At 40.5% G+C, this 13,754-nt stretch overlaps 1 protein-coding gene across 10 annotated transcripts in view; it reads right to left on the reverse strand.

Annotated features, from left to right (window-relative positions):
- Positions 1-13,754, reverse strand: part of KDM4C (lysine demethylase 4C) — a 421,337-nt gene that overhangs the window by 321,943 nt on the left and 85,640 nt on the right. For all 10 annotated transcript variants that reach the window (XR_010113578.1, XM_063609188.1, XM_055294283.2 and 7 more), the window contains exon 5: positions 9,806-9,999. Coding sequence is in view for 9 of the 10 variants with exons in the window: in XM_063609188.1 (XP_063465258.1) it covers positions 9,806-9,999 (194 nt within the window). In the remaining variant the exon portion in view is untranslated. The remainder of the gene's footprint in view (positions 1-9,805; positions 10,000-13,754) is intronic.

Raw genomic sequence — 13,754 nt, forward strand, 5'->3', positions numbered from 1 at the left:
GGGAATTTACAAGCCCTTGCTAAGCAGTAATTCATTAATATGTAAATTTGGAACATTGCTAATAACAAAATAAGCAAAAGCAGGTAGAAAAGGGATTCTCACAATGGGTAAGATTTTGCCCTGAGTCTTCTGTTTCTTCAATTCATTCCTTTAAATCTACCATCAATATAGCAGGTTACTGCCAGGCATAGTGGCTCAAACCTGTAATCCAGTATTGTGGGAAGCCAAGGCAGGAAGATTGCTTGAGCTTAGGAGTTTGAGGCTACAACGAGCTATGACTGACTGCGTGGGTAGATTGCCTTAGCTCAGGAGTTCCAGGCCAGCCTGGGCAACATAGCAAAACCCTATCTCTACAAAAAAAAAAAAAAAAAAAACTTAGCCGGATGTGGTAACATGCACCTGTAGTCCTAGCCACTCAGGAGGCTGAGGTGGGAGGATTGCTTGAGCCCGGGAGGCAAAGGTTGCAGTGAGCCAAGATTGCACCACTGCACTCCAATCTGAGCAACAGACCAAGACCCTGTCTCAAAAAAAAAAAAAAAAAAGAAAAGTACAGCTGGCTACTCCGGAAAACTATTTGCTTTGCACGTTGACTGACATTAATAGGATTAGTTCCAGTTCATAATTTCATCATCAAAGTATCAACGTTAAACTTGATCAGTAACAATCCAGTTACCAATCAATTAATTAGTAAAATCTCATCACTTCAGGAAAAAAGACTGAGACTTCCAACTCACAAACACTAGAAATCCTGGATGGTTCCTTTAGGGAATTCTGTGCTGAGCAGTGGTCCACAGAGATCAATGTTTTGGGGCCGCAAGCAAGTGGGTCTGTGCTAGAGTGGTTGTGTTCACATTCAAGTGAGGCTCAGGAACTAGATGCTCAGGTCTAAGTAAAACGTGATCCACTTGATCAATAAATATTTTGCTACCAGTTAACACTGCATTCTCTTCTTCTTACAAATATAGCTAGCAGCTATGTACAGAGCTAATACCATACTTTTTGGTATATTTCCAATACTTTTTAAATTTTATTAGCAATATTATCTTTTCTCTTTTGGGGTTTGTTTCTGCTTTGTTTTTCGTAGATACAGGGTGTCCCTATGTTAACCAGGTTGGTTTTGAACCCCTGGGCTTGAGCAATCCTTCCACCCTGGCCTCCCAAAGTAACAATACTATCTTTGAAACATATAATGGCCAGGCATGGTGGCTCATGCCTATAATCCCAGGACTTTGGTGGGCCAAGGCAGGAGGATTGATAGAGCCCTGGAGTGTAAAACCAGCCTGGTCAACATAAGAAGATCCCATCTCTACAAAAATACAAAAATTAGCCTGGCATAGTGGCACACACCTGTAGTCCCAGCTACTTGGGAGGCTGAAGTGGGAGGATCACTTGAGCCCAGGAGGTTGTGGCTGCAGTGAGCCATGATCGCAACACTGCATTCAGCCCGGGAAACGGAGTGAGACTCTGTCTCAAAAAAAATACAAACACACACACACACACACACACACACACAGAGATATGCCTAAAACTAATCAATAACCTATGCAGTTAATTTTATTACTTCAACTTAAGAGTATTTCTAAAAGTATTTTCTTATGTAAAGGGCAAATTTCTCTAGAAAAAGCAATTAAAACCAAAATGAACCATGGTTAATTCTAAGAGTATTTTTCCTAGACAAAATAGCAAGATAATGCAGCTTTACACCATCCAGTAAGTCTTAACATTTGAAATTAGAACATATTACTGGGTCTAAGGTTACTAAATAGAAAAATTAACAAGTATGAGTTATTACCATGGGCTGCTAATTCAATGTATCATTAAATACTATCAAGCTGCCTAATCCCTAATGTTCTTAGGGTTTTTTTTTGATCTTCAAATAAAGAGTTCCTTCAGTAACACTGTTCACTGAGCAAATGTTTACTGAGTACCTACCAAGTGCCAGGCTCATGCCAGATGCTCTGCCAGGCACTAGAGGCATGCTAGTTAAAAGACTGGTGGGGCCAGGAATGGTGGCTCATGCCTATAATCCCAGCAATTTGGGAGGCAGACACAGAGGACCACTTGAACCCAGGAGTTCACTGCCAGCCTGGGCAACCCAGCGAGACCCCATCCCTATAAAAAAGAAAATTCAATAATAAATGAATGAATGAATGAATGAATAGTGGGGCTCCCCAACTCCCAGAGCTCACACTTTAATGCAGATGTACATTAAACAAGCTTAGATCAAGTTAGCACCATACAACTTGCTCATTCTTTTAAAAAGTAAGATTTGAATTATATAATTCAACAACAATCAAGTACTTAGTTGTAAGTAAGCAGTTTCTCACTTCCAGCCCAAAGAGAGAAAGAAGGAATGGAGAGGAGACAGGACAGGAAGAGACAGGGGTAATGTGAACAGGAGAGAGTGGAAGGAGAGATAAAGGCAAAGGCTGAGACAGACATCCAATGGGAGCATCTGATGTTCTAGACTGAGCCATGCCTCTGGTTTATCCCAACTACAAACACTGAGAAAAATCCGTTATACTTAAATTGGGTTTCTTTTTTTTTTTGAGACAGAGTCTCACTCTGTTCCCCAGGCTGGAGTGCAGTGGCGCGATCTCGGCTCACCACAACCTCTGCCTCCTGGGTTCAAGTGACTCTCCTGCCTCAGCCTCCCGAGTTGCTGGGACTACAGGCGTGCGCCACCATGCCTGGCTAATTTTTGTATTTTTAGTAGAGATGGGGTTTCACTATGTTGGCCAGGCTAGTCTCGAACTCCTGACCTCATGATCCGCCTGCCTCAGCCTCCCAAAGTGCTGGGATTACAGGCATGAGCCTCAGCGCCTGGCTGTCATTTATAACTAACTAAGAACACTTATTAATACAAATTTATGAAGTTCATGTTTAAAACAGTTCATGCCATGTATACATACAATATATATTTGCTAAACAAATGTACGAAATGTTAGCATCTATTGAGCACTATGTTACATCTCCAGCTGTGATATGTGCTTTGTACATAGTATGTTATTTAATCCACACAGTTGCCTTGTGAGGTGGGTGCCAAAACTATCTAAGTATTTTAGGAGAGAAAATTGATGCATGGAGGTTATTTAATAATTGCCCAAGGTCACATGCTCAGTAAAGAGTATTGCCAGAACACAAAACTCAAGACTGACACAAAAACCGGTGCTGGTAAGTACTACACAACACTTATCAAAAGTTCTAACGAGAAAGCATTGAACTAATGTGTATCTATCCTGAATAACTGGATAGATTCTTCTAATGTGTATCTATCCTGAATAACTGGATAGATTCTTCTTAACTTCTTAACTGCTGCACAGTATTTTAACAAAATCTCAGTTTACTGAATGAAATTTAACCACGTCCAAAATGCTACAACCCATTCTTAATTTTCTAAAAACCTTCAGGAAAACCTTTCCTGATTTTAGACCTTTTCACAGCTTAAAACACATCCTCTTACACCTTATCTCCCTCATTCTCTACAGAGTAAATCTGAAAGTTTCTTTTTTTTTTTTTGAGACGGAGTTTCACTCTTGTTGCCCAGGCTGGAGTGCAATGGCACGATCTCAGCTCACCGCAACCTCAGCCTCCCAGGTTCAAGCAATTCTCCTGCCTCAGCCTCCTGAGTAGCTGGGATTACAGGCATGTACCACCACACCCGGCTAATTTTCTATTTTTAGTAGAGACGGGGTTTCTTCATGTTGAGGCTGGTCTCGAGCTCCTGACCTAAGGTGATCCGCCCGCCTCGGCCTCCCAAAGTGCTGGGATTACAGGCGTGAGCCACCGTGCCCAGCCAAAAGTTTCTTATTCATTTTGTTTGTACCCAGTCTGGGAAAGAAAGACTTAAGATACCATCTGAATTCTGTATCCTCTAGCAGTTAACCACTCACACAAGAGGCTTGGAAGGCAGAATCACATTTTTTTTTAATCACTGAAACTCCTATTATAAATACATACATTATGGCAAGTTCAGACTTTAAGTAACTACTATGACTAAAAAAAAATTATTTTCATGGTTATTAAAATAATAGTAATTATGAGTATTTGTATAATACTTTACAGTTTACAAAGCACTCTTATACACAGTATATACCTGGACCCTCCCAGATATCCCTTAAGTAGACAGAGAATAAATCATGCCTCCATTTGGCAGTGAAAGAAACTCATGATGAAAGGAGTGTAGTGATTTGCCCTAAGTCATTCCCAGTAAGTGACAGATTGGGATTTTAAAACAGGACTTCTGGCTCCAAAGTCAATATTCATTCCAAGAAAATAATACTTTACCACTGACTGTCAAAGCAGTTTTCTATCTGCTTACTCTAAGGATACTTTTCCCCTTAAACCTTCAAGCCAGAAATGTTCAAATAAAGCACCAGCTGCTTTGAAGTCTCTTCAGTACAAACCTGTGTTCACGAACACTTACTCCGCAAACCTGCCACACACAGTAGCTAGAAATGTATGTCTCCTATGTATAGCAACTCAGGAAACTTAGTATTCTTAATAGTTACCTTTTAGGCTTTTATTTTTATTTATTTTTTTTTTATTTTTTGAGACAGTGTCTCCCTCCATTGTCCAGGCTGGAATGCAGTGGCACCACCTCGGCTCACTGCAGCCTTGACCTCCCCCGGCTCAGGTCATCCTCTCACCTCAGCCTTCTGATCAGCTGGGGCTACTTGCGTGAGCCACTATGAACAGATAATTTTCGTACTTTTTTTGTAGAAACAGTTTTGCCATGTTGCCCAGGCTGGTCTTGAACTCCTGAGCTCAAATGATCCGCCTACCTTGGCCTCCCAAAGTGCTGGGATTGTAGGCATGAGCAACCGCACCTGGCCTAGAAAAGAATCTTTTTTATTAAATGTTTCTATGCCTGCCCTTAAAGAGATGGATCCAAAATAATTTAACACTCTCCTGATTCAATACAAGAACTCTTTACAGGGCATCGCTCCTATAGCCAGGCCCTGTGTGTTAAGTGCTGATGATTCAAAGGCAAAAAGCAAAAACAAAAACAAAAAAACAAAACCATGGACCTTAACTTCAAGGCATACACAGGCAAGCTGGAGGATGGTCAGGGAGAAAGGAGGTGGGAAAATGAGGGAGATGGTGGGAAGGGTGGCCACAACCAGTTGTAAGATGCAAAAACAATGTCTAAAGTAGGGGCAGCACATAGTCCAGAGAGTCTTTAAGCAAACCCTAAGTGAAACATGGACAGATGAGAGCAGCATGGGCCCCTAAGTAAGGAGGGAATCATAGGCAGTCTTTGCAATAATCCCATCCAGAGCTTGGTACCTGGAGGTAGAATTCAAGAGGAAGGAGTAGACTTGAAATGCCAAACTATAAGGTCAGAGAGACAGAAGAGAAAACAATATAGTGATAGATATGTCAAGCACAGGAGAGGCCACCCACTAGAGAAAAGTAAAGGCAACCATCCCATACTGAAGGGGAGATACAGCTCAAAAAGGAGAGGACAGGCAGAAGAGGACGCTGGTGCACACACACCCACATGTGCATACAGAACCTTACAGCCCTTCATCCTCTCGTTTTGTCAACTCAATAAAAATATTCCTGTGACTCTGATCATGAGTCACAGAATTAGAATGACTGGAGGTCATTCAGCTAACCTAGTGACTTGGGGGAGTGAAGGAACTGCAGTCCAGACAAGCAGAGTTATTTGTCCAAAGCCACATGCACTAGTGCATAATAAAGACTACAGCCCTGATTACTGGGCCCTCGTGTCCTAAGCTCTGCCACACTGCCTACCTCCAAATACTTCCATGAATTTCTGTTGCCTCTAACATCTTTCAAAGCTCACCTCAAATATATTATATGAATTTTAATAATGACAAAGTTTACCTCAAAATTATTTATGCTGAGGAAATGTAATATTTCATACATCTACTAGAAAATATCTGTAGGGGCATTTATAACACTCTCTTCCTACAGTAGTTATCTTAGGAAATAGTATGTAGAATCAGTGTTATAACTCACTACTGCATTTTATTATTTTATCATTATAAACAATGGCCAAGGTTAAGGATAAGAGTGACAGTATAAATCTACTCTTAATGCATATGATGGAGGCTGTACACTTAATAACTAATAGAGTAATTAACTACTGAACATATACAAGCTGCAAGAAAGAAATACTTTGAAAATGGGCATAATTATTCTCACTTATGATTAGTGATGCTCTTTCCCAAAGACACAAGACACCAGAATCCATCTTAGCCCTGACCAGAACATTCTTCCTGAAGTGATCATTAGGAGACAACATCAACCTGTTCCCAGGAGAAGACAAGACAGCCATCTTTCTTAATTAGAAAGTAGACACTTCATTTAAACTTTCCTAACACTGAAAACTCAAATTAACGTCCCAGGCATCCTCATTTATTAATTCCTTAACAAATCCCCAGAAGTTTTGCTACTAACTTTTCAGATTTCTTAAGCAAGACATAATATGTAGTTGCCTACATACTAGATTTTATTAACATGTTGAATTCACCCATTTCATTTAATTTTATCCACACTTTAAGTGAATGTCAGAAAGAGCATCAAGATAACAAAGCAGCTGAGAAACTGTCCAGGAGCCTACCCATTGTTGAAAATATTTCTCCTAGTCTCTCCAAGCTAAGTTCTGAAAAAACTAAGAGATGACATTTCAACAAACTTTACAGTAATGCTGTACAAACACAACAGAGATCCCTGTCCTTAAGCATGTGCTCAAATCAGGCCCACAAATAACACCTGAGTGCTGGGTGCAGTAGCTCACACCTGTAATCCCAGCACTTTGGGAGGTTGAGGCAGCAGGATCACTTGAGCCCAGGAGGTCAGCACCGGCCTGGACAACACAGTAAGACTCCATCTCTACAAAAAGTAATAACAAATAAACACCTGAGTAATGAATAATCCCATCACATTCTCTTGTCACTGGAGCCTGTATGAGTCCTAGACCACCTATTAAAAAGTTTAATTTGGCCAGGCGTGGTGGCTCACGCCTGTAATTCCAGCACTTTGGGAGGTCGAGGGAGGGTGGCTCACCTGAGGTCAAGAGTTTGAGACCCACCTGGCCAACATGGTGAAACCCTATCTCTACTAAAAATACAAAAATTAGCCAGGTGTGGTGGCACATGCCTGTCATCCCAGCTACTTGGGAGGCTGACGCAGGAGAATCGCTTGAACCTGGGAGGCGGAGGTTGCAGTGAGCCGAGATCACACCACTGCACTCCAGCCTGGGCAACAGAGAGAGGCTCTGTCCTAAAGGAAAAAAAAAAAAAAGTTTAATTTATTCCATTAAGACAGCTAAGAATTGATCAAATGAAATATGTAAGTGAAGCATTTTTTAAATAAGTTTAATAAGTTTAATAGCTTCCCACTAACTTTTTTGGATCACAGAACTCCACAGCAAATCAGAAACTAGCTGGATTTATCCCATATGTCCTAGAATCTTTGCCCTTCCAATTAAAACTTTATTTCTAATTAAATATCATTTTATATAATTAGGAACTTTGCTATATTTATGTTTTGTGGAGAAAGCTTACAACTTCGCACTTCACCAAATGATTAAACCTCAGGGGACATAATGGCAAGATGGAGACAGCTCTCACGCATTGTATTTCAATGCCTAATCAACAGAAGAACTTTAAAGAGGCCATTATCTTTCAGTTGGAGAACTACCGGGCTGGCACAAGCACCTGAAAAGCATCCTATAATACTCACAACCATAATAACACTATTTTTCCTGGGTTGTCAAGTATATGCTTCATATACTTCTGTGTGTTATCCCACATGTGCATGTATTAGAGAAAATATAACTGATATTTAAAATCTCTTAAGACTGAAAACAGGCCGGGCGCGGTGGCTCACGCCTGTAATCCCAGCACTTTGGGAGGCCGAGGCGGGTGGATCACGAGGTCAGGAGATCGAGACCACGGTGAAACCCCGTCTCTACTAAAAATACAAAAAATTAGCCGGGCGCGGTGGCGGGCGCCTGTAGTCCCAGCTACTCCGGAAGCTGAGGCAGGAGAATGGCGTGAACCCGGGAGGCGGAGCTCGCAGTGAGCCGAGATCGCGCCACTGCACTCCAGCCTGGGCGACGGAGCGAGACTCCATCTCAAAAAAAAAGACTGAAAACAATGAAAACAAGTTGAAACACAAAACTGACCTACCACAAAGGATACCAGGGTGACTGACAGACTAATAGTTACAAATGAGTAGCCAATGTACCACATGATCCACTTTACAGAGAGACACAATCTTAAAATTATTGCCCAGGAAGATGAGGGAAGAGGCTCACAAATACAGGAAATAGCAAGTTTAAAACACATACTAGCATTAATATATTAATATTCTTATTTTTTCCCGATACCCATCATCCAAGGAGTGCTAACAGGCCTCCTGATTCATCCCTACTCTCCTTCTATCCCCCACCGCACTAAATGGAACTTCTCATTTAATTAGAGGAGGGCCAGGCATGGTGGCTCACGCCTGTAATTCCAGCACTTTGGGAGGGCAAGGCAGGGAGATCACCTGAGGTCAGGAGTTCAAGACCAGCCTAGCCAACATGGTGAAACTCCGTCTCTACTAAAAATAAAAAAATTAGCCAGGCGTGGTGGTGCACACCTGTAATCCCAGTTACTCAGGAGGCCGAGGCAGGAGAATTGCTTGAACCCAGGAGGTGGAGACTGCAGTGAGCCGAGATCACACCACTACACTCCAGCCTGGGCAATAGAGTGAGACCCTGTCTCAAAAAAATAAATAAATAGAAATAAAAAACAAAAAATAAATTGGCTGGGTGTGGTGGCTCATGCCTGTAATCCTACCACTTTGAGAAGCCAAGGTGGGCAGACTGCCTGAGCTCAGGAGTTCAAGACCAGCCTGGGCAACATGGTGAAACCCTGTCTCTACTAAAATACAAAAAGTTAGCTGGGCCTGTAATCCCAGCTACTCGGGTGGCTAAGGCAGAAGAATTGCTTGAACCCAGGAAGCGGAGGGTGCAGTGAGCTGAGATCACGCCACTGCACTCCAGCCTGGGCAACACAGCAAGACGTCATCTCAAAAAAAAATAAAATAAAATAAAAATAATTAGAGGAGGATGAACCAGAAGATCATTAAGATGGTTTGAAACTACACCCAGGAAGTCAACTCTTCACTCCTAACTACCTCCTACATACCATCCAACAAATGCTCAAAGTAAAGATGCCTAACAAATTCTTGAAGCCTAAAATTTTATCAATTCACGGCTCACAAAATGGACTACAGGCAACTTTACATATACAGTCATACATCACTTAATAACAGAGATACTTTCTGAGAAATGTGTTGTTAGGCAATTTCGCCATTGTGTGAACATCATGGAGTAGACTTACACAAATCTAGATAGTGGTTCTACTACAGACCTAGGCTATATGGCATAGCTTATTGCTTCTAGGCTACAAACCTGTACTGTATTAAATATTGTAGGCAATTTTAACACAAAGTATTTGGCTACATTTATGTAGCTAAACATATCTAAACATGGAAAAAGAATTTTTCAATTGCATTATAAACTCAGGATGACCGTTGTATATGTGGTTCATCATTGATCTAAACATTGTTACATAGTGCATGACTGTACAAGTTACCATGGGGTTTATGGTTTCCAAGCACAATCCCAGACAGAAGACGATTAATTATTACCGTCAAAAACTTCCTTACAGCTCACTTAAATCCGAATCCACCAAATCAAAGAAAAAAATCCTCTTCAATATGTGCCTGATGCCCAAATTTCAAAACTCCAAAGAAAATGAATATTAAACAAGTAACTTGCCAAGACTTGGGCTCTCCAAAGTGGAGATAATTAATGCTATAGAGGTCCATGTCTTCAGTGTGCCATGCAAACGTGGTCTTCCACATGCCAAAATAGAGATATGGGGTATTTACACCCTCAATAGAAATGCCACACTCTTCTTCAACCACATCCAAGACTGTATTCAGGCGAGCTATGTTCCATTCATCCACACCCTGGAATGAGAGAGAAAAAAAGAGAGAGAAATCAAATCTTACTAAACCATGAAAGATAGCATTTACTAATCAAACCACTATCCACCAAAATTATTACACTGTATATTCTAACGAACTGAAAACCGAAAAATAAAACAATCCTTATTCAAGAGCCACATATATATGTCCATTATTATTAGTCAAAGATTACTACCAGCATAATGTGGTTCCATATAACTATTTGGTAGAAATGTATACCAAATAGCTTCCTGATGCCAAATGGAAATGAAAGTTACAGACCCACTCCCAACTTGGCTGTCAGCAAAAAATTACTGATTCAAAGTAGATGATCTGGCATGTACTTTCCCTCTTTGGCACACCTTTTTGTTTTTGGAGTTTTGAGATTTGGGTTTTCTTGGGATTTTTTTCCACATTAGTTTAGAGGTAATATTCACCATCACATATCACATCAAGAAACCAATAGCAAAATATATCTTCTGTTATCTCTCTCCCATCCCTATGCATTCAATCTTAGCATGTAATACATTGTTTCCTTAAAATTCCACTCTAATTATTGGAAAAACTCTTGGCAGTATCCACTGATCACTGTGCTTCTACTGATGCTTCAAATAAATATTAACCTCTTATGTTAATGGAAAAATTTACACACACAATGCCTATTAAAAATACTTATCCAAACTTTGGTAAAATTGCTGGAATAATGTAGTTTTATAACAGTATAACAATATGGATGGTGATGGCAGAGGGAGGGAAGGTTAGAGTCACTACTATAAGAGTTAAGGTAATAGGAAAAGATTCTGGTTTGATTAGAACTTAACAATCTTTTTTTTTTTTTTTTTTTCCCTGAGACAGAGTCTCACTCTGTTGCCCAGGCTGGAGTGCAGTGGTGCAATCTCGGCTCACCGCAACCTCTACCTCCCAGGTTCGAGCAATTCTTATGCCTCAGCCTCCCACACAGCTGGAACTACAGGTGTAGGCCACCGCACCCAGCTAATGTTTCGTATTTTGAGTAGAGACAGGAGTTTCGCTGGTCTCCAACTCCTGGCCTCAAGTGACCCGCCCGCCTCAGCCTCCCAAAGTGCTGAGATTATAAGCATGAGCCACCACACCCAGCCAATCACTCATGAATTCACTACAGTTCACAACTGCTTAGAAATTATTACAAACTATGCATTTTTACCATATATTTTTATCAAATTCTGAATATCAGAGACTAGGCACGTTCCTGTGTAAACATGGGGAAACTGAAATGCCTTTAAAGCCATTCCAACCTTTTCGTGCTAATGCACTATTAGAGAAGCGCATTGGCCAGGTGCAGTGGCTCATGCCTGTAATCCCAGCACTTTGGGAGGCTGAGGAAAGCAGATCACTTGAGCCCAGGAGCTCAAGACCAGCCTGGGCAACATGGCAAGACCCTGTGTCTATTTTAAAAATAAAAAATTAAAGAAGGGTATTAAATTCATCTATGTCTACCAAAATTGTCCTCTCCAATAACTATACCAATGGCTTCACATACGACCACTTCTAACATTTCCTGAACACACTAAAAGCTTTTAGAGTTGTTCTGTTTTCACTTTGGTCTTTAAATGATTTTCTAATCAGTGTGTTAATCTTACTGTCTAAAGCTTTGGGGTTAAAAAACTATTGATGAAGCAGCTAATGAAACTCTGACTCAGGTAACATAATTGAACATGCCAAAGGACAAAATTTAATTCCCAAATTCTCTTAAGTAGCCACTCTATCTACAACTTAGGCCGCACGCTGAGAAGCTTGTTATTTGGAAACTGGTCAAAGTATCCGTTTAGAGAAGATCCTAGGTTCCAACTTTTCAGACCTCATAGAAGTTCAATCACATTATGTAAAATATTTTATCTCACTCTATTTATAGTGATGCAATCTCTTAACTCTAGTCCAATCAGACTTCAGTCCAATCACTCTAATAATAGAGTCCTATTTAAAAGTCATTAGTGAAGCAATGAATCTGAAGTAATAAATGAGCACCATATTATAGGAACCATTTTTAAACTGAATGAGCTTGCAAATTTAGACACAAACTATTTCTCTAAAATTCCTACATATGGAGACATCCAAGTTTTATTTCTGACTGACACTATCTTTTAAAAATAACCAAGGTTGAATCCCTTGACATCCTAGACCCATGGTATAAGGGGAAGAGGGTAGAGATCAAATAGTGCTGGACAAAAAGACCTAGATTATAACCCCAGCTCTGCAGGTCACTGAGGGGAAAATCACGCAGCTTTTCTGAGCATCAAGTCTTTCTTCATGGAAACACAAGGGTTCTTGTACCCTCCTAGAGTTGCTCGGAGCACTAAATAAGCTAATGAAAATAAACTTTAATAAAATAAAATTTAATTATTAGAACTGATATAATAAGTATCACCACTATTCTCTAGCAAATCTTACTGGAAAGCCTCCCAAAAACAAGTCAAGCATGTGAGAAGTGATTATTTAATAAAATGTGTTTAAATTCACTACTGAATTTCTCCCCGTTAATGGGCAAATAACATATTTGCATCAGTTTCTTCTCAGCAAGGCGACGTTGCTAAAAAGTAATTTCTTTTGCTAAAATAAAAAGTCATATAATTTCAATTAAGCAGTTGCGCAAATATTAAGAATAACCAACAGAGAGAGATAAATCTTATTGTTTCAAAATTCTTTCTCCAATTTTTGTTCTCTACTATTAAACTAGCTAGCTGACTCCAAAAACAGGCTCCACAAAGGCTCCTCTGAAGAGTGGTACTGTCTCATATACTTAGACCAAAAATGCACCTAGTTATCATTAAAGTGAAGTGTTATACCATATACTACCTCATTACACTATACACACTTGTATCTTACATTTATTCTGAACAATCCTATAAAATAGGTAATGTTATTCCCAAATGAACAAATGAAAAAACTAATACTCCTAGCTAGAAGTAGGTGGTAATGATTAACCTAAATCTATCTGACTCCTGGACCTTCCCTTTTAAAGGTTTATGCTTCTAGTCCTGATCCTTTCAAAATACAACATATCATCCTCTTCTCTTAGCATCACTGTCAACAAAGATCTGAGGTTCAGGAGCAGCAAACACGTGAAGCTGCTGCATTCTTCCCACCAGAGGCAGTGCCACTCTACACAAATACCAGCAAGGCTTACACCGCAGACTGCTTCACTTGAGAGCGGGTGACAGGAATGATTTAGTGTAAAGGCAGTCTCCAAACTCCAGCTACACACAAGCCCCACAATGACAAGTTAGAATCTGCCAAACTGTTCAAAGCTTAATTCCATCAGGTTTCAGCAGAAAGGCTGCACACCAGCCCAAGTTCACAGACAAAAGTCTCCTCCTGGATTCTATCTCCCTCGAACAAAACTCTCCCACACATGTTCAGCAGGCACATGAGCAATATTCGTAACTCACCTGACTTCCAATGGACTGACTGGAGTCCTAGGCCTGGGAGTCCACGTGCCCCAGCCCCTTTCTCCTTTCATGCCAATTACCCAGTTGGAGCCTGTCCTGCCCCATTCCTTTACGTATCCTGCATCTGTTTTCTGAAACAACTCACAATTGGACCACGATTTTTGCACACAGGTGTAACTGAGAACTTTATTAGGGATATTCCCTTTCCATCAGTGATAGTATCTTCCTCCTATCAGGAATCAGACAGTGGTTTAAAAGCACTCCTAGGCCAGGCACAGTGGCTCATGCCTGTAATCTCAACACTTTCAGAGGCCAAGGAAGGAGAATCACTTG

The sequence above is a fragment of the Symphalangus syndactylus genome, chromosome 9 (genome assembly GCF_028878055.3).
Source record: "Symphalangus syndactylus isolate Jambi chromosome 9, NHGRI_mSymSyn1-v2.1_pri, whole genome shotgun sequence".
In the NCBI taxonomy this organism is placed as follows: Eukaryota; Metazoa; Chordata; class Mammalia; order Primates; family Hylobatidae; genus Symphalangus; species Symphalangus syndactylus.